This window comes from Cavia porcellus, unplaced genomic scaffold, assembly GCF_034190915.1.
Source record: "Cavia porcellus strain 051 isolate PalLab524CR breed Dunkin Hartley unplaced genomic scaffold, mCavPor4.1 scaffold_24, whole genome shotgun sequence".
In the NCBI taxonomy this organism is placed as follows: Eukaryota; Metazoa; Chordata; class Mammalia; order Rodentia; family Caviidae; genus Cavia; species Cavia porcellus.
In genome coordinates, this window is record NW_026947507.1 from 38,889,891 (window position 1) to 38,911,042 (window position 21,152).

Here is a 21,152-nt window from a genome sequence, read left to right on the forward strand (position 1 = left end):
TAGAGAAGTGTCGTTACCAAAAGTGGATGTTTTGATCTGTGAACTGCTCATATTCTGGCTTCAGATTTGTCTTTGGTTAAGTCCTGTGCATGTTCCTCAGGGCTGGTGCCACTGCTGGGCCTGTAGTTGCAGAGGCATTTTTAATGCAGTGTGCGAATAGTTATCCTGCTGAACAGCCTTGGCTCCAGTGTCTTTTACAAATGAAGTACATTGTTAAAACATTGTGCTTAAAGCTTTGTAAGTAGTTGGATTTTTAAATAACTTTAAAGTGTTCTGAAGTGAGTTCAGTGGCATTGCAGTCCATCTTTTACCCCACTCCTCCCCCAAACAGCAGCAAGTTATTTAAGTTGCTTTAGAAAAATATCCTGGGAATTGGGGGTGTAGAACTAAAATATGTTTGTTTTCATCTAAGAATAGAATTGAACTAGCCAAGCACAGTGATACATACCTGTAATCCCAGCACTCTGGGACTGGGATTACACTCTGAAGTAAAACAATCCCAAATTTGAGCCTATTTTGAGCAGTTTAGTAATTTAGTGAGACCTTGTCTGAAAACAACAAAAAGGGCTTGGGAAATGATGGTGAACCTTTTAGAGATTTTACTCATACAAACAGCCTGCTGCAAAGTCCGCCCCATAGGTTTGCCCCCAGTGGCCTAGGAGGTGTGGTTTAGTGCCCAGCCCAGTGGTCTTGAGCCCTGGGACACACGTTGCAAAATGTTGTTTGTTATTGAAAGCATTAAAAGGTTTTTTTTTTTCAGTGCTACTCCTCCCAGAAATAAGAAGAATCTAATATATAATAGGGCTAGGGAAGCCAACAGGCATTTCCCATCACGTTTAGCAAACTAGAGCCCTTTAAAGAATGTGTAAAGTGCCTTAAACAGGTAGTTGTTTTGATTTCTGGTGGAAAACGGTGATCTAAGCCCATGCGTTAAAACAAACCAATACAGACACACACTGAAATGACCAACAAGCATAATAGGGAGAGTCCAGTTCCCTTGGAATCCTTGGCTGAGCACCATAGCTAAGCTAAGAAGAATTTGAGGGATGTGACTGGCTGCCCTTGTATTCATTTCTGTGGCTGAGGAGCCCTCCTGGGGAGTAAGAGCAGGGGACCTGTGTAGAATAGCTGGAGAAGGAACCAAAGGGTGGTCTGCAGAGCAGTGATTAATGTGTACTTTGAGCAGGGATTATGAGTGGAGCAGCTCAGAATGAGTCTTACATGGCAAGGATGACCAGCAGAGGTGCTAGCAGGAGAGCAGTTCAGCCAGAAAGCAGAGCTGAAACTGCTCCGGAGCTGCTTTCCATGGCCTACAGCTCCACTGCCTGCCACCTGCATCTGCCTATCACTGGCTCCACAAGCTGACCAAGGAGGTGTAGCAGGTAGTGTCTCTGTGAAAACTGCTGATTTGAGACCTGTGTGATCCTTCTTGAGTGTGGCTGGGCCTAGTGACATCTGCGAATGTGATCAATATAATTTAGGAGATGAGGTTACAAAAAGGCTTTGGCTTCTGTATTCAGCTGCCTTGTTTGACTTGCTTTGAGGGAAACCAGCTATCTATTATTTTTTATGAGTTTCCCGCTGGAGTTCATGTGGCAAAGAACTGGTGTCTGCACAGCAGCCAGTGCAGATCTGATGTCTGCCAACAGCTACATGTATGAGTTCAAAGTGGCTCTCTCCTGGTTCAGCCTTGCACTTTGACAGCAGCCCTAGCCAAGTCCCATCCAGATTCCTGACCTCCAGAATCTGACAGTGTTTGTTGCTTTATATTGTTACTTTTGGAGTATTCCTTAAGCTACAGGATTCTTGAACCATACAAGAAGTAACAGTTGGTCTGCTTCTTCCTCAGGTCCAAAAGATTTGAATTGGATTATAAGCATTTACTTATCAAACCCAATGCAATTCCGAATATTACATGAGCACAGGGCATTCACTTTAAGATTAATATAAAACAAGGTGGCCGATATGAGCAACAAACACTTACTGTAAGGAATGGGAAAACATTGAAATTTTTAAAGCACAACAGTTGGTGTTCTCCAGGAAAATTAAGAGCATTTGATAGAATGGTAGGAAAAAATTAAGTAAACTTTGTTATTCTTAGCCATTGAGGGAAAAGATAAAAATTGTAACAAAAATATTAAGAAATCTGGCAAATAGATCCAGTGTATAACAAAGTTCAACATGAGAGAGGGCGGAACAAACAGATAAAATGTAAAGTCAGAAAAACAAAAATCTTGCTAAATCAGAGATGGAGGAAAGTTAAAGGATTCAGGGACTGCTGCTAATACTGATTGAATACTTATTATTGCTAAATATTTGGCATGTTGAGCTTCATTTAATTTGTTAGTAACTGTTGAGTGTTAATATTCTCTTACATAAATGTCAGGCGAAATGAATTTGTATTTCATTTAGGGATAACTTACTGAGTTTTAATTACTAGGATACAGAATAGTATAGATATCAAGTCAAGAGGCATGTTGTCTGGAAAATAAGGCATACTAGGTTGGCATTTTATTTCCATTGTCACAGAAAGTTTGTTGAACAGTGCCATGCTGAAAGATGATACAATGGCAGGCATCCAGGAAAATTTGAGGGAAAACTAGTATCCAAGAATCTTGATGAAGCTGTCCTTACATAAGTGGGACAACAAAACTGCACTTCTTGGGCCTGCTGTGGCTCTATGATCAGCCAGGTAATTTTGGTGGAGGGAGGAGACACTGCTCAATTTATCCAGATGAGAAATCAGTGACCCAAAATTAAGACCAGTGAACTTCAAGGCCCTGTAATTCTACCCCTTTTTCCCAAAATAGCCTGACATAGAAAGTAGGTGGAAACTTCATCTGTAGAAGCTGTTAAAAGTGTTCCATTAACACACCAAATTTCAGACTGTTAAGAGAGTTTGATTTTTTTTTTTTTTTGTCTTTTTTGAGAGGGGATCTCAGTATGCAGTTCAAGCTGGCCTTGAGCTCACTTTGTAGCCAAAGCTGGCCTCAAACTCTCAACAGTCCTCCCACCTCAGCCTCCCAAGTGTTGGGATTACAGGCGTGAGCCACCACGTCCGGCTCAGTGTTTGATTTTAACCTAGAAAATTAAACTAAGTCCTTTTAGATATAATCTGTCATCCCTTTGGAATATAATCCCTTTAGATATAATATATCTCCGTTTGGAAACACTGTCTCTGGCTGGTTTATGAAAAAACTTGGAAGAGCAGTTCCTGCAGGTGAGGTATCATCTACCTAGTTTTCTCCTCTTGCGCTGCTAATTAGAGGAGAGCCTCAGGCCTGATGTTTACAGTGGGCTTCCGGTTTGTTTTGTCTACCCTCACTCATTGGGAAATCATCTTTAAATGTCACGAGTTGAAATGCCTTCTGTGAGCTGATACATGCTGATTAATATCTTCTTTTCCTTCGACTGCTTTCAAGTTTATCTAGCCGCCTCTGTGATGTTTTTCTACTTCATGTCCAGTGGAAATCCACAGCAAAGAGGAGAAAATGGGATATTCAGTGCTCTCTTCTTACCCCAAACCTGTGCCTTCCCAGTGTCTGTCTCAACAGCTGGCATTGCCTTTCTCATCAAATTCGCTTTCACAAGCATGGTGCTGTCCTTTGGCCTCTCCTCCCTGGAGCTCCGACAGTGCGGACTGCAGAATGTTTTAAAGATAATTGTATGTTGTGGCTACCATCCTAATCCGATAGTCTTCATCTCTTGCTTAGGTCACTGCAGGAACCATTTTCCCTCTTTCCAATTTTGTACTTGTTCATACTTTAAAACATAAATTAGAAAAAACAGGGGTTTGTGCAGTTTCACTTTAACCAAAAGTTCCTGTGTCCTCTACTGCTAGTTCCTTCTCTACTGTGTAATTTTACAGTAGTTTTTCATTTTTTTCTTTTTTGAGACAGGATCTTGCTGTGTAGTTGAGGATGGCCTCATTCACAGTGATCTTCATGCTTCAGCCTTCCGAGTGCTGGGATTACAGGTGTATGCCACCATGCCTGGCCTACGTTGGTTTTGCTTCCTTGCTTGTGTGCTTTTTAAAAAATTAGTACACTTTGGTAGTGCACAGTATATTCATAGAGGGAAGCTGGTGCTTATCACATCTTAATCCTTTTAATTCCCTCTTCTCTGCCTTCCCTCCCTTCTCCCTCCATCTCAAGATTTCTTACCCATCTGCCTAAAGGTTATCCTTCTTTCTGTTCTCTTTTATTTTGCTCTTAGAATTGTTTATCCTTTAGGTTTCTCTTATAAGTGAATCCAATACTCTATTTAACATTTTATGTCTCATTTATTTCACTTAACATTATGGTCTCCTATGGCATTCATTTTCATATAAAAAACTCAGATTTATCCTTTTTATGACAATGTAACTTTGCTTGCTGCTAGCCTAATTTTTTCTCAGGCTTTCTGCTTTCCTTTATGAACTGTGGCTGGCCCTTCCCCAGCCTGTCCTTGCTGCACTTTGGTACTCCTTAAGTCCCCTCTTTGGAGAGGCTTTCTCTGGCCATGTAGATTACTTTTCCGCTGCTCTCTATTCCCTTTTAGTCTTTATACTTTCAGAGAACTTAGAACTAACTACCTAATAACATTTCATGTTTATTACTCTTTTGGTTATAGTTTGTCATCACAAGAATGTAGGTTCCATGTAGGTGGAGACTTTGTCTTACTCTCTTATAGCCGCGTACTAGTGTCTAGTACCCAGTAGATGCTTAGTAATATATTGGCCGGAATGACTTTTATAGGAATAAGCAAAGTAAAAATTGCACAATTTTTAGGAAGAGTATTGTTGGGGCAGTGGAGTTTTGTTTTTGTGCTGGAGATAGAACCCAGGGCCTCCTGTGCTCAACTACTGAGCTACACCAGTGGCGAGATGAGGTGTTATCTTGAAGTGCTCCCCAGGGCCTTGTGTATGTAGACAAGCCGTAGTAGTCTGCCATGGAGTTACAGCTCAGACAAAGATCAGTTGTCAGGGTTGGAAGAGTAAAAAGTGAGAAAACTTCTAGTGTTTTATCTTTTTTCAGTGAGATTTATGAAAGAAATTGCACCTTGGTGTGGAATCTTGTGAAAATACTTTCAAATCAATTGGTTACAGGGGTGCACCATAACCCCTGGCCTGGTTTTAATTATTTTAAAACTATAGTTTCAGTGTAGTTGCAAGTCATGAAATAATCACGAGAGTTAACTCCTAAAACTGAGAGAGAAAAGATAAAATTTTCACAATGTTTACTGAGCTAAATTATTTTTTCCTTACAAAAGTACACAGAGCCTTTGTTTTGGCTAAGGACTTTGGAAAGTTATTGGTGTTTCTTGGATTACTTAGCCAATGGATCTTTTTTTCTTTAACCTAAAGTATAGTAGCCATTTAGGTGTCCTTAGGTACTACTTGTACATATCTGCCTATTAATGATATAAAGTACATTCTGCAAACATGAATACCTGGAAATTTTTCTGAACTTTAAGTTCACCCTATCAGTTATCAAGCTTTGCTTTGTGTATCTATTTTAAAATGTGTTCACTTACATCCCTTCTTTTTTTGCCTCTGCATTTCTTTTTCATTTAACAGATGCTTATGAGGGTTAAATATTAGTGTGCTGTGAATGCACTGTAAATGTTGCCTGGTAATGATAATATTATTACTGCCTTACACTGGCTCAGAGTCACTGTTGCTTACCATTGTTTGTAGTAACTGCAGACTGGTCTCCAGTTTTCCCTCTGCTTTCTCCATTGCCTAGTGCTCTTTACTTCAATTTGAATGATCCAGGGCACATACCTTATTGGATTATTCTTTTAAAAAAGCAAAACTTACAGTTAGGATAAAGTTTATAATAGTTTTCATAAAACATGCATAAATATTTTAGCCTTTTCCTCCAAATATGCGGCCCCTTTATATTCAGTTTAAAGTTACATTGTGAATGTTGGAGTTGGGTATGACTACCAAGGCAAATAGAGTGTAAAGTGTGTTCTGATTCGTGTAGCACACCCATGATAAGCATAAGTTTGTAAAGATTTTAGGCAAATACTAGTAACTACCAATTACAGTTTTGACATAGATGTAGGAGCTTTGTACATTTCTACTTGTTTGTAAACTGTTTGCCTTATATTTGATGAGACAAGTGAAAAAGATGAGTTATTTTGTCAAACTGAGCCAGTTAAAAGTCAGTGGCTCTTAATGAAATAATAACTTCAGGTTTAGAATGATTGTTTGGTTTTTGGTATTGGAGATCGAACTCATGACCTCAGTGCTTGCCAGGTAGGTGCATATGCCGTGGAGCTAAATCCCCAGCCCTTGTTTCTTTGTTCTTTGTTGTAGGCAGATGTGATTCTGTTCCATTTTATCCATACACGGTATCCAGTTATCCAGGAACAAGTTAGGAGAAAGGGAGACTGGCTGTAAAACACATCTCTGGGAATTTCCTTGTGGACTCACTCTCTCTGTCTTGGCAGTGTGGCGGCTCAGTCTCTGTGGAGCTTATCACAGAGCATGCTCCTGTTCACCGAGTCAGGCTGAGGGGAGGCATTGTCTGTAGAGCTATTAGTACTTCCCTTATTCTGTGCAGATTTCTCTGTAGGCTGTTGGTTGGAAGTGACATGAGGTCAAGATGATTATTTTTTGCCAAAAGATACAGTATCCTTTAAGGTTTTTTTGTTTTGTTTTGTTTTTTGAGGGTCTCTTTATGTAGTTAAAGCTGCCCTTGAATTTGTGTTGATCCTCCTCCTCCCTCCGTTTCTCAAGTGTTGGGATTATGGACATGCACAACTCAGCCTGGATAAAGGGAGGTTTTTTTTTTTTTTTTGTCTTTTCCATTTTTATTGGTACCGGGGATCAAACTCATGACCGCCTGCTTGCAAGGCAGGTACTTATGCTGCTGAGCTAAATCCCCAGCTCCTAAAGGCAGTTTTCTTTTTTTTTTTTTTTGGTCTTTTTCATTTTTATCGGTACCAGGGATCGAACTCATGACTGCCTGCTTGCAAGGCAGGCGCTTATGCCGCTGAGCTAAATCCTCAGCCCCTCTAAAGGCAGTTTTAATAATTGCTATTTGATTGTAGTTTAGCCTCAGACTCCAGTGAACTAAAGTTCTTTGGGCCAGATTGACCTGAATATCCCAGAAACATGGCTTCCTTTTCCTTTCTGTAATAAAGCCTGGATGCCAGCAGCTGTGTGCCTACATTGTACTTACCATATACCTCATACAAGGTTCAGTTCTTGGTACTTTTTGCTTGTCTACCCCTCAAAGCAGCTCTATGAAACAAGCATTTAAAAAAAAGAAGTCCTTAAGAATCTGAGTTCCTTTAGAGGATATATAGATAGTGGCTAAATGCAGATTTGATGGCCCAACTTTAGGCCTTTCCTATGCGAGTTCCTTGTATATATGGTCCTAAGAATGTTGGATGATCCCTCAGTCCTCGGATATGAACACCTGAGAGGGACCTGGCAGATGTGCACAGCAGCTCCTTACTTATGCGAGTGTGCCACACTGTATTCTGTGTGTGAAGTAACTGGAGGGAGCATTTGTTCCCAGGTTCCTACCTCTGTCTTCCAACCTCCTAGGTACAGGAATAAAGTCGTAGTCAATGCCAAGTGTGAAGAGGGAATTTGCTGGTGAAGAAGAGGAAGAGATAGGGCCTGCTCCCCAGGAGCGGGTGGTGAGTAGGTCAAGTCTGATTCACTTGTGTGGAGGGAGAGATTCCTAAAGGGATGGTACGTAACTGAACTCAGTGGTATTTTTGTTTTTTCGGTTTTTTTGGTACTGGGGATTGAACTCATGACCTTGTGCTTGCCAGGCAGGCTCTTATGCTACTGAGCTAAATCCCCAGCCTATCTGAACTTACTCTTTAGGGTACCACAATCAAATGTACTTACGTTTTGTATATAGTGGGAGCGGAGGAGGGGGAGTATAACAAGAACATTGAGCGCCCTCTAGAGGTCAAAAGTGATAGTGCTGTAAGAAACTTAACTGGTATTTGTTAGTTCTGTTTGGTTTTTGTTTTTGTTTTTTTGTATGTTTGTTTCTGAGATAGGGTCTTACTGTGTGGGCCAAGCTGGCCTCAGGCACACAGTGCTCCTCTTGCCTCAGTCTCCCAAGTGCTTGGAATTGCAGGTGTGTGCCATCACATGTGCCTGTAAACTTGTGTTTCATAGTTGCATTATCTAGTTTTCTTACATTGAGGAAAAATGAACTTTTGAAAGAAATTTGGTTTAACTGTATTCTGATTAGCTATGTGGGGCCAGGAACAAGATCATGAGCATGGCTCATGTGCTCAAGCAAAACAACAAGTGGCTTAATGGGAGGTCTGTGAGTTGAAAACCAACCAGAACAGAATGAAAATCCAATTTCTGTGCCATTATATGCCACAGTGTCTTGATAGTGAGCTCTTGCATTGGAAAGAGACAAGGCGATCTGCACACCTGCTGTGTTCTCACCCATACCTCCCTACCTTCTTTTTCTTCTCCTCACCTTTTGAAAAGAACACTGAATGCTAGAAGATTAGTAATAGGAGGGGTAGCGTGCTGTCTTATTATGTTAACTCATCTCTTGATACAGTTTATTTTCAGAACTTCAGTGGACTTCCTGAGAAATCTATTCCAGGACAGAAACTTTAGTTACTTGTTCAGGTGCCCCAAGGAATTAGTTATGGCTTTAACCTCTACTGTGATTATTTTGTTTTCAGTATATTTATATTTCTTTAAAGCTCACTGAGTCCAATTCTTAAAATTGAGTGTGTGACTGTAGAATGATAGAATAATTGAAATTTGGTGATAATATAAACATTGCTGTTCTTTGCTAAGATCCAGAAGTGTGGAGTGAGAATGTGTAAAAGGAATTCAGGAGCCACCCCAGAAAAGCACACTGACTATAGCCGAAACATTTGAAGCACAGTAAATGATGTAGCATTAATTTATTGTCTAAAGTACAAAACATCTGAGTTCACACTGATTGAATGAAGACATTTTAATTCGAAGGAATTTCATGGAATTTAAGTATTTAACATCAATCCCCCACCCCCTCCACACACACACACACACACACATAGGTGTTTTAGAACCCTTTATGTCTCCACTGTGGGTGGCGCTTAGCGATGTGTCTGAATTCCCAAACTAAGGAACATTCTGCAAAAAGCCTCTCATCATTGCCTCTTAAGTTGTTATGGTCATCAAAAACAAGTGTATTGAAAACTGCTTGTGAGAAACTTGCGCAGGCCTAAGGAAACGAAGGAGATGTGATGGCTAAATGCAATACCTACCCTGGATGTGGTCCTGGGACTGGAAAGGGATAGTAGGGGGAAACTGGTGGTTACCAAATTAAGTTTAAGTGATAATACTTTTTCAGTGTTGTTTCCCTACTTGTGACAAGTGTACCATAGTAATGTGAGATATAAACAGAGAACCTAGGTGTAAGGGGTTATGGAAATTCTCCTGCCATTTTTGTAACTCCTGTAAATTTTTAAATTGATGAAGCAAGTCTAAAGAAAAAAGATGAGTGTTAGTTAACTGTGCCACTCTGTTACTTTTCTTCACATGTGTTGACAAAATGCAGAAATTTCCTGTTACATGTCTGTACATTAATAGTCATAGTGAAGTGGTTTGTGACTTTTTTTGTATATAAGTGAAGAAAGGTCTGCTGCAGCATTGAATTTTGAGCCTCAGCAGCTCAGTGTTAGAGCTTGGTCTCCATTGTGATCACAGGAAAGATGGTGGAACCTTCAAAAGGCAGAACTTAGGACTGGGCACAAAGCCTGTTTTTAGTTGCCGGGGCTCTGGGTGATCTCCAGCATTAATGAGAGCATGCATGATAGTACACACCTGTAATCCCAGGAATCAGGCAGGCAGAGGCAGGAGGATTACAAGTTCGAGCCCAGCAGGGTGGTTTAGTTTAGCAATTTAGTGAGAAAAGTGGCTAGAGATGTCGCTCAGTGTGAAGGCTCTGGATTCAGTCTCCAGTGGCGCACACACCAAAAAAAACCTCACCCGAACAAACAAAAACAACAGGGATAGAGAGGTGGATACTAGAGGAGGGTCTTGAGGTTTTTGGGTTGGGAAGTGCTCTTGGAATTAATGATGGTCTGATGGAACCCCAGAGTTAGTCCTTGTGAGAGTGAGTTGTTGAGTTTATAGTGACTGTACTGCCGCAGTACTTCTGCTGCAGTACTGATTTCTCATTTTTCCCTAAGAAAACCTAAAGAGTCTTCAGGTTACCAAGTAGTTGATTAGAACCTATAGATTTTAACACATTGACAAAACAAAGGAGCAGCTTGAACCACTCACTGTTGGTACAGCTATTTATTAATTTTATTAGTCAAATGACTCATCAGTGATTAGAACCATTTGTTCCACCACTGGCTCAAGCCAGCAGGAACGTGTCTTCAGCTAATTTTATAATGTTACTAGAAAATGTGATCTTTAGTGGGTGAGCTTAGTGTGGTGCACACCTGTAATGTGGATTTACTACTACTAAATTGCTAAACTTGGGGAATGAGAAAGGAGAATCACTGTGAGTTCAAGACCAACCTCAACTGTGTAGTAGGACTTTGTCCTAACAAATCAAAACCAGAAAAACTATAATTGAAATTGTTTGAGTTTCCTTAGCTTGTTTACGTGCTTATTTACTTTTGTATGCCTGCTTAGAAAAAACACACACTTTCTATATTGATAAAAATTTTCTATGTTCCCTCCCTTCCTTCTTCCTCCCACCTCAGTCTACCAGAGTTCTGGGATTACAGGTATGTGTCAGGCTTCAAATATGTTTTCTGTCGATCTATCCTTCTCTTGCCCTTGTCTTTCCCAAGTGTCTTTCCCATCTCTTCCTCTGTTCTTTGAATGTATCAGTCATGAGAGAGGGGTATATGCACTGTTGGTCAATTTATTCCTAATAACCCTGAAATTATGTTACGCTTAAAGATTTATAGCTGCTAACATGTGTGGCACACCATTAACTGATGTACACATATTATGGAAACCCCTATTATTTTCTTCCCCCTACTAGTCATTGGGGACTTCATTGGTGTTAATAGGCATGGGCCAAATATGGCAGTTTGTGTGACAGTTTTGATCAAGAAAAAAATTGTTTTGTGATCTTTATGGCTTAACACTCTGCCAAATGTTCACATTGATGAAAACTTTAATTTTTAAGCCTACAACCCAAATCTATTTTACTTATCAATGGTTTTTAGGGGGGAATGTGTAGGCATAGGTTTAATGTGTACATGAAGCTTACTGTATAAACCCATAGAGGATTTTACTTTGAAATACTAGAATTCTACCCCCCAAAACCTCATAATTTTGCAGTTTTATCACGAGGGCAAGGCTGCTGTTTTTTTGTGGGTTTTTTGGGTTGGGTTCAGAGTTTGGGGTTCTGTTTTGATTTGGTTTGTTTTTAATACTGGAAATTGAACCCAGAACCTTGTGCTTACCAGGCAGACACTGTGCCACCAAGCCATATCCCAGCCCTTGCTGATGGTCTTTGATTTGCCACAACTACATAGCTTTAGAGTCTGCATTTATTCCTGGCACCTGCATGTTGTTGGTTGTTGTCTGTAATGGAGTGCTGTGCTTGAGCGTATACTTTCTCAGCTTTTCTTCCAGGGAAGCAGGGTTCTTCAGGTCAAATCTTTGTTCTCTTTTTTTCCCCTCTGCCTCTTCATTTTTTTCTGATTCTGCTGCTAAGTCTTCCAAGTTCCTGCTCATTTCTACTGCACTGTCTGATCTGCTAATCCTGTTGTATAGTGAATTTTTGTTTTTAAATGTCCTTTTTATTTCACTTATGTTATGTTCATAATTTTATTTTGGGGCACATGGAACATATTTATAGTGGCTGTTTTAGTTCCTTGTCTACTAGGGTTTTAATCCAGCATTTTTTGTCATTTCTGTTTCTGTTATCCCCATATCTACCCTCAAATGGATCACATTTTCCTGCTTTTTTACATTCCTGGTAATTTTTATTTTGAGTGGTACCGACGATTTACTCCATGACTTAACATGCTAGGTAAACATTGTGCCAGGAGTGCCAATCCCTCGACTTTTTTTTACTTTTGAAACAGTGTCTCAAAATAGCTTAGGCTGGCCTTGAACTTATCCTCCTGCCTCAGCTTCAGGTAAATGGAAAGCATGCCATTGGGCTCAGCTTCCTAATTTTAAATGCCAGACATTGTGAATTTACATTATTACACGTCGGATTTTGTTTTAGTGCACACGTAGTTAGGCTACTTGGGACCAGTTTGAACTTTCAGAGTTTGTTTTTAAGCTGCTTAGGACGTTCTGCTTTAGTGCTGATGTAGACTCATTACTAGCTCTAAGGAGAATTGCCTGACATGTTGATGGTGAGGTTTCTCTTCTTGTCTGGCTGGTGGGGGCTCCACTATGGTTACTCTTTCCCAGATCTGGTGTCAAACCATGTATTTCCTGCTCTAGGTTCAGCCGAATATCCTAGGCTCTGCTGTTGGTTTCCTGTAGCTACAGATGATAAGTGTCTGGATTCACTTGCCTCATCACCTTGTCCTGGAAACTCCTTGTGGTTAGGACAGTGGAACACATACAAGGCTTGCTTTCTGTTTTTTGCAGTCCTGTGCTCCGTGGTATTTATTGTCTGAAAACAGTTTTTCTTACATTTTGCTCAGTCATCTTGTCGCAGGGTAGTAAATCCAAATCATTTGTTTGTTTTGTAGCCAAAAGCAGGAGGCAATCTTTTTTTTTTTTTTTTTTTAACTTTTGGAGGGGTGATGATGCTGGGGACTTTGTTATTTAGCTTAAAAGCCTAATCATATTGAAACAATAGAATATAGCTTGTCAGCATCCAATAGATCCTAACATTAACTGTTGCAAGTGGAGCTTACAAAAATCTGTAGTCTGGTTTAAAAAAGCAGTTCCTCCAAATTGATTCCTCTTCCCGTTACTGATCAGTGTATTGGCTGGTGCTGTGATTGAACCCATGGGCCTTGCCCATACCGAGCGCATGCTCTGCTACTCAGCTGCGGCCCCAGCACTATTTACTATTTTAAAAGAGGAGGCATCTCTATGTATTTCTTGGTCCTTCAGTCTTAAGATTAACTTTGCAGTTGTTCATCTTGCTTTATTGTACTACTTTGGTTTTCTTAAATGTTTATGAAGTTCTCTGTCACCTGTTGGGATTACAGTTTCCTTTTCCTGTAAGCCTCTCAAGGGCCTAGAATTTAAAATGTGTGTCTTCCATGAATGTAGCAGATACCAAATCAAGTTTTATGGTAGAGACAGGCAGTAATCCTAAACTGATCATTAGTAAGTAATATAAAATTGATGTTCTTTGGCTATAAATGTTTTATTTAATTCAGGCATTTTGGCATTGCAAAAGAGATGATAATTGAACGTGTACTTTATTCTATTAGTCTTCATTATATAAAATCCTGTGCTGCTAGGTTTTCCATATACTTTTTTATTCATACTAAATTTGAATCCTGGCTCTGATAACTGATTTTCTTAGGTAAATTACTCAATCTCTTGGAGCTTCCCTTTACTTGAAAATTATTCCTCTGTTACAGTGATGTGAAGAATTAAATGAGACTGTATAAATGTATACCTTGGCATAGTGTTTGGTATTATTAGGATTGTACATGTGTTGCTCATCATGTGGTTGGACATCAGTGTGGTGTGTCTTACATCCATACAGCCATGTGCGCTGTGTTGCTCTCAGTATCCAGTTAGTTCATATGCAAGACCAGGGCTTTGCAAATGCTTTCTGCAAACAACCAGGTCCTATAGCCTGGCCAAGTACTCAGCTTGCCATATTCTTCCAAGAGTGACTTGAGGAAACTTTATATTTTTCACTATTGGGTTTTTAAAATATGGTCAGCTTTATTCTTTTGTATAGGTAATAACGGTTCTAAGCACATCTATACATGATTGGTTTCTTTCAAATCATTTATTTGGAACCTAGTTCTCAAATGGGATGACAGGGTCAACAGGTACCTCTGTAAAATGCCTCACAACTCAAAAGCTGAAGTATGTATAGACTGTCAAGGTTAAGAATTTGGTTACTTGATGTATAGGAATGCTGTTTGTAAAAGTCTTCCCTTGTTTATTTTTTTTTTTTACCATGACAGTGTTCCCTTGGCTGATTATATTTTATTATGGCACACATACAGAAGGTAGGTGACAAGAAAGGAGCACTATGCCTGGTAAAGTAATGACTTAGTTACTTTTTCTTGTTGCTGGTACAAAATGCCAACACCCAAAGTTAAAGGAGAAAAGGCGAGTCTATCTGTAATCTGGCTCCAAGGCAGGGTGGTAGCATGGCAGACAGGTACTGCAGAGGAGAAACAGTCCATGTTGGGCAGAAGGTAGCAGAGCAACGAGGGTCAACTAGAATTCTTTCTATCCTTTATATTTTATCCAAGCTAGTTAGGGCAGGTAGCACTCACACTCTTTTTTTTTTTTTTTTGTATAAGGGATTGCACTCACGACCTTGTGCTTACCAGGCAAGTGCTTGAGCCACTGAGCTAAATCGTTGGCCTTTCTTGGGAAACTTTTTTTTTTGTCTTTTTGAGACAGAGTCTCATTATGTAGTTCAGGCTGGTCTTGAGCTCACTTTGCAGCCCATTCTGGTCTCGAACTCCCAGCAATCCTCCTGCCTCAGCATCCCAAGTGCTAGGATTACAGGCGTGAGCCATCACACCCGGCTAGCACTCACACTCTTAATCCTTTGTACCCTTGATCCTAGCATTGCACCATGAGAAGATGCGTTAGTGTTTTTTGTTTTGCACGTACTGGGGGCTGAGCTCAGGCCCTCCTATGTGGTAGGTAAGCGGTCTCATATTGAACTACACTGCCAGGCATTTAATTTTGAGAGGTCTCACTAAGTTGTCCAGGCTGGCCTGCACCTTCGATGCTCCTGCCGTTCCCATTAGCTGGGATCACAGGCATGGTCCAACACATCTAAGTTGATAGTTGTTTTCTTAACTCAGAGTGCATTGTTCAAAGTATGTTTTGTAAAGTGGGTTCATGTTTGCTTTTGTTTGGGACCATAGTTCGTATTTACAACTGTTAGAATTCCATCAGAAATTATTTTTACATTATAATATTTACCCCATTCTAGTAATATCTACCTTAGTTTTACAAGTTCTGGATTTGCACAGACAAGCTTACTTATTAGGGTGGAAGGTAAGGCTTTGAGTGGAAGAGCCCTTGGCTAATATGTGAGGTCCTGGGTTTTAGCCCCCACCTCCCTCCCTCAAAAGTTTATCAAAATTGTGTAAAGAAATTCTTTATGTGACAGAGTAGTACTTGATTATGTATGAATACCACATTTTCTTTATCTGTTCATCTGTTGATGAACATTTAGTTTGTTCTCAAGTTTTAACTTTTACAAATCATGCTGCTGTAAATATGGATATGCCTGTATTACTCTAATATGCCCAACTCTTGAGAAGATAGCTAGTAGAGGAATAGCTGGGTCAAATGAGATTTCTAGTTTTAGTCTTTCGAGGAATCTCCGTACTGATTTGATTTGAGTAGTGGATGTACCATTTTACACTCTATCAACTATGAACCACCACCACCACCACCACCACCACCACCCCCCCGCAAACATTCTTGATTGTTGGAAAATGGCCATATTTTCTGGAGTGAGATGGAATCAGTGTTCTAAGTTCTTTATATTCTAGATAGTCCTTCAATGAATAGATGGCAAAATGTTTTCCTATTCTGTGGGTTGTTTCTTCATTGTGTTGGTTTTCATTGCTGTGCAAAAAGCTTTTTAACTTGATTTGATCTCATTTGTTGATTCTTGAAATTATTTCTTGTGCAGCCAGGGTTCTGTTTAGAAAACCTTTGCCTATCCCCGTATCTTCAAGAATTATATTGTCTTCTTGCAAGCTGTTTCTATTTCAGTATTTAGATTGATTTTCATTTTGGTTCTGTATAGATAGATGTGGTTGTAGATTCAATCTTGCACATGGATAACTGGTTTTCCTAGCACCATTTGTTAAAGAGGTTGTCTTTTTTTTTTTTTTTTTTTTTTGGTCTTTTTCGTTTTTATTGATACCAGGAATCGAACTCACAACTACACACTTGCAGGGAAGGCACTTATGCCACTGAGCTAAATCCCCAGCCCCCAAGAGGTTATCTTTCTACTCTGCCATTAAGAAGGATAAAGTTGAGTCATTTGTAGGAAAATGGGTGCACCTTGAGACCACAAGTGGTCTCAAGCTGAGTGAAGTAAACCAAACACACACTTAAATATTATGTGATTTCCAATACATACTAAGTGCAAACTAAAGAACAGACAATAGGAAATGGATGGATCCTTGGCATATGAAAAGCGAACCAAAAGACAGTAGGAGAGCAGGGAAAGGAGAAGGTTATGAAGTGCTGTGTACATATATCAAGTCCCTGTGAGGAAGGTGATTATCATTACTATAAACATTTCAAGTGGATACACACACACACACATATGGGTACTGTATAATATAAATTATATGTAATATGTATTATATATATTATACTGTACGTATATGAGAAAGGAACCAAATGGAATAGGGAGGGAGAAGGGGTTAAAAAAGGAAATGAAAAATGTCAGGTATATTTCCTAACTCTCCATGATGAATGTAGTTATAATAGACTACAGACATGTACCAATAAAAATAAAACTTCACAACTATATAACAGCGGTGCACACCAGTAACCCCCACACTTGGGAGGCTGATCTCCACAAGTTTGAGGCCAGCCTGGGCTACATAGTGAACTCAAGCCCAGCCTGAATACATAGTGAGACCATGGCTCAAAAAACCCAAAGAATAAAAATAAACAAAAATAGAATTTAAATAAAAGCTATTTTTTTTTCTTTTTTTGGTCTTTTTCCTTTTCATTGGTACCAGGGATCGAACTCACAACTGTCTGCTTCCAAGGCAGGCGCTTATGCCGCTGAGCTAAATCCCCAGCCCCAATAAAAGCTATTTAAGCTAACTAACAACACAATTTTTATGTGGTATTATCAGAACTGTTTCAGAAACAAAGCATCAGAATGTTTTAGAAGTTGCCTTTGCATTTCTGAATTTAGTAAACATATTACTAAGCCGCTAGCATTTTATTATTGCATTGTTAATTTCATACTGGTTTATTCTGTAGAATCTTTTTTGGCGAATCAGATATTCATGAAAGAAAATTTACTGTGATGGCAGGCTGATAGAGGCTTAGCATATGCTAGGAAACGTGCTAATTCTCAGACCTAGGAAACTGGCAAACAACTAATGTCTGTTTTTGTTTCATTTATGCAGCAGATATAATTTCTACAGTAGAATTTAATCATTCTGGAGAATTACTAGCTACAGGAGATAAAGGTGGTAGAGTTGTCATCTTTCAACAGGAGCAGGAGGTAAGTGTTTAAGATTTATATCATTTTCAGTTTGATCATGAGACTGGAGCTTGTGTGGCACTGGAGAAGCTCATAAGAGGATGTTGAAAGAACATCAGTTTATTGAAGAAGTCTTTATTGAGAATATTCAATATGTAGTTCTCTGGTTCCTTAGCTTTATCACAAATGTGTGTACATGGTGCGTGCATTGTTTTGACTTAAAGCACACTTTAATGTAAAAAGATCTGGTTAGAGAAGTGGGTGGGAAATAATGAAACAATCCAAAAGGTTTTAACTAATTTTGAATTCGTGATCCTTGGCTATTAAGTTTTCTCTTAAAATTCCATAAAGCAGAGTTGCTTTGACCTCTTCTCAGTGCTGAACTTGCTTTATGTGAGTGAAGATGGGAAGCCATTTTAAAGGAAAAGAAGCTAGCTCCGTGGTTTTGGTGTTAATACTGTGGCTGTAATTTAAAAATAAGTGTGAAGGACAGTTGCATGTATATGCATGTACACAGAATGTGTAAGGACGGTTTGCTAGCTGTTAGTAAGTGGATTGGGCTGTGTTTCCTTTTCTCTTTGAAGAAAGGAATTTTGTTGCCGAATCATTATGTTTAAAGTGCGTTTTGTTTTATTTTTCTTAAGACTTAGGCACACTTCTAAATCTGGTTGACAGGATTTCTCACCAAAATGTTATGCTAAATAAAATTGCCACAATGGTTTTTCCCTGACTCTTTTATCTCCTCATTTGTAGATCAGAATTTAACCTTTAAAGTCGTTTGTTTTGAAAACACTGGCACCCTGTCTATAACATACTCAAAAAGAAATTAAAATAATGTGGATACAATACAGGATTTTTAAAAAAAGATGTCATAACACAGAATTAGGCTTTAAAGGATTGTGAAATTCCTTAAATAAGCAAAGAATCTAGTAATAATACTACTACTTTGCACTTCTATAGCGCCTTTGACCTGAGGATCTCAAAGTGCTTTACAAACACTAATGAATTAATCCTCACAACACCCCAGTGAGGTAGGTAATTTAATTTTAAAAGAAATGATTAATAGTGTCTGATTAGAAGATGCACAAATACTAAATATGTATCCTTTTAACTTTTTATTTAAGTATTTGGTTGGAAAAACAAAAGTAAGACTCAAGCTTGCTTGAAAAAGAATGGTTTGCTGGGAAGGGGGCCTAAATTAGTTTTCTGGTCTTAAGAGGTGACCTTAGAAATCATTTCAGTTACCCTTTAGATACACAAGGAAATTGAGATCAGGACAACCAGAACCCAGAATTTCTGACTGGTTGTCTTCATGTGTTTTGCTGACTTTCATGTTAGATAACCAAGGAGTGAATGTTGACATGACAGTTTAGGAGCTTAGAGCAGGTTTCCCATCAGCACCCTCTGCTTGCTCTTGGGTGTGGGTCTTTGTTTTTTGCTTTCTTTCTAATTAAAAATATGGCTGTCTACACTTGGCTTTTTGTTTTAAAGAAAGGTGTTTTAAGAAAATGTTTTTAAAAACTAATTTTGCTTACTGTGTTTAATCTTGATTACAGAAACAGTCAGTGAGGTCATCTGAATCATATTATTTTAAACTTTGTCACTTAAAAGCTAACTTGGAAGTATTTTGCTTAAGAATGCTGCCATTTTCATCTTTTGTAGGTGGTAGCTTGTTTAAAGTCAAATGAGATGTGGAAAAAATGGGTGAAATTTTAAGAAAAATGGAACAAATATTTTGAAATAGGCTTAGTAGTTATGTTCAAAGTAGTAGTTCATGTTTCCTAAAGACCATGTTTAGAATTAATTTATAATTCAAGATGTAACATAGTTAATTTTCAAACATTTTACTTGGTAGATAGGCCAAGAAATTTACACTAACGAGTAATCATTTCTTACGATTTTCTGAAATCTCACTAAAGATTTAAAGTGCTAATCGTTTTACATCAGTCTTTTTGAAGAAGGAGGGAACCAGACTGACTTCTTAGGAAGGGCACTTCCATTTTCTGTATCTGTCCTTCTTAGATTTCAGAATTCAAGACAGATGGGCTTGTATTGCAGCTCATTGGTAAAGTACTTCGCTAGATTTATGAGGCTCAGTCCAATCCCAGTACCACACACAAGAAAATCTCTTGTCTAGAATTCAGATTAGTAGCATTTATTTCAGCAGTTACTGTGAATGTATTTTAAGTGATTAAATAATAGCGGCAGCGATTGAATTTTCCCTCTTGAAATTTAATCTTTAGTATTAATTTGATGCATTTTACCTAATTAATTTTTCACCTTTTAAAGCCGTATCTTACACAAGAATTTCTAATACAGTGTACCTTCAGGATGTCTTTGGTTATAAATGTGCATACTTCACTTTGTCTGTACCACCATTGGGTGAGATTTTATGAAATCACGGCTATACGTCTGTAAAATAGTGTTAGCTGATCTTAATTTTTATGTAAGTCCCTCAGAAATGTATATAACAGAGTTATATTGCTTAGACTATTAGCAAAGCTCTGAGATTAAGGTTTGGGCTTCTAATTTCTGGTAGAGGTATATTCCAGTGTATACTGCTCCCTACCCAGTAGATGTTTCTTAGTCTCTGGACAATGATGGCGGATTTATTTGCAAAGTAATGGCATTTAATGTACTGTAGCTTTATCGTTTTACCTGGTAGCAAGGTTCCTTACTAAACTTGACTTTATTGGAGACCAGAATATCTCCACCACTTTTTATTGTTCTTCCTTCAGTAGCAGCAAAGAATTGAGACATCATACTTTGCCATCCGTGAACCTTCCTTTCTCATTTGTCCTATCCTTTGGACATTTCAGGTCTCCTTCCTTTCATGCTTTTGGGTCTCTGTTTCCTCTTGTTGCCTCTCCATCCATTTCCTAACCAAAACGTAAAGAAACTGAGTTGTCACTTACAGGCTCTTCATTTAGTTTGAGTACCTTTGAGACTGGCCATTGCTTAACATTTTTAACTGTCATTTACAGTATGTTTTAACGTATTTAAGTGTTGTTACTCAGGCTCTCTGTTAGAGAAATACAGAAATTGAAGCATGGAGGTAAAGATTTCCTCAAGGTAATGACAGGTGTTAGGTGATCGATGAAAGTCCAAACTTCTGATAAATAACCAGTGTTTTTATAGTGTGTGTCTTCTAATTTTTTTCAATATATAATAGTTTTTGTCAACAAGTGATAGGTATTTTCTTCTTGTTAATAGAAATATTAATACAATTATAGTAAGGCCCCACTTACGAACATTCAAGTGCTTATTTTTCACAGGTGTGCTGTGTAACACATTAGGCTTACAAACAAATCTGGCTTATGAATAGTTGTGGAGCTCATTAAGTACTCAGGGCCTTAGTGATTAGAAGATTTTGGGCAGCTGTTACAGTAGATGATAGATTGAGTTTTTAGATGTGTGTTTTCATGGGTGTTCAAGTTAAGTGGCAAGTAGTTGTGGATGTAGCTGGTTTCCTCCAGACTTGGGGTTGCTCAGACCTGCAGTTGTTTTTCTTTTCTCATGGTGAGTTATGTGGAAGTTGTTTGTAAGGGACAGTTAGTGAGAGAAGGGAGCAGCACCTTTATATAAATTCTTTCTGAGGCATATGAGACCTTGGATTCCTGTTTGCTAGGACTGCAGGTAATGTTCTTAAGCTTTTAATTCTCTTTTGCTTTTTTCTTCTTGATGATGGTATTTCCACTACTCCCCAGAGGATCCAGAAGAAACCTTAGGAAGAATGCTTATTACAGAACATGAGCAATATTAGTATGATGGTATTCTCTTTTTAACTTATTTGGAAGGATTAGACTGGGGCACAAATTGCAGTATAACAGAATTGAACAT

General features: G+C 38.8%; 1 protein-coding gene across 4 annotated transcripts in view; it reads left to right on the top strand.

Annotated features, from left to right (window-relative positions):
* Ppp2r2a (protein phosphatase 2 regulatory subunit Balpha) overlaps nt 1-21,152 on the top strand; it is a 70,671-nt gene that overhangs the window by 26,070 nt on the left and 23,449 nt on the right. The window contains exons 2-3 of one of the 4 annotated variants that reach the window (XM_063234901.1): nt 17,236-17,333; nt 18,273-18,343. The exons of 1 other annotated variant lie outside the window; for it this stretch is intronic. Coding sequence is in view for 2 of the 3 variants with exons in the window: in XM_063234899.1 (XP_063090969.1) it covers nt 17,236-17,333 (98 nt within the window). In the remaining variant the exon portion in view is untranslated. The remainder of the gene's footprint in view (nt 1-17,235; nt 17,334-18,272; nt 18,344-21,152) is intronic. 2 more of the 4 variants (XM_063234900.1, XM_063234899.1) reach the window with 2 other exon arrangements.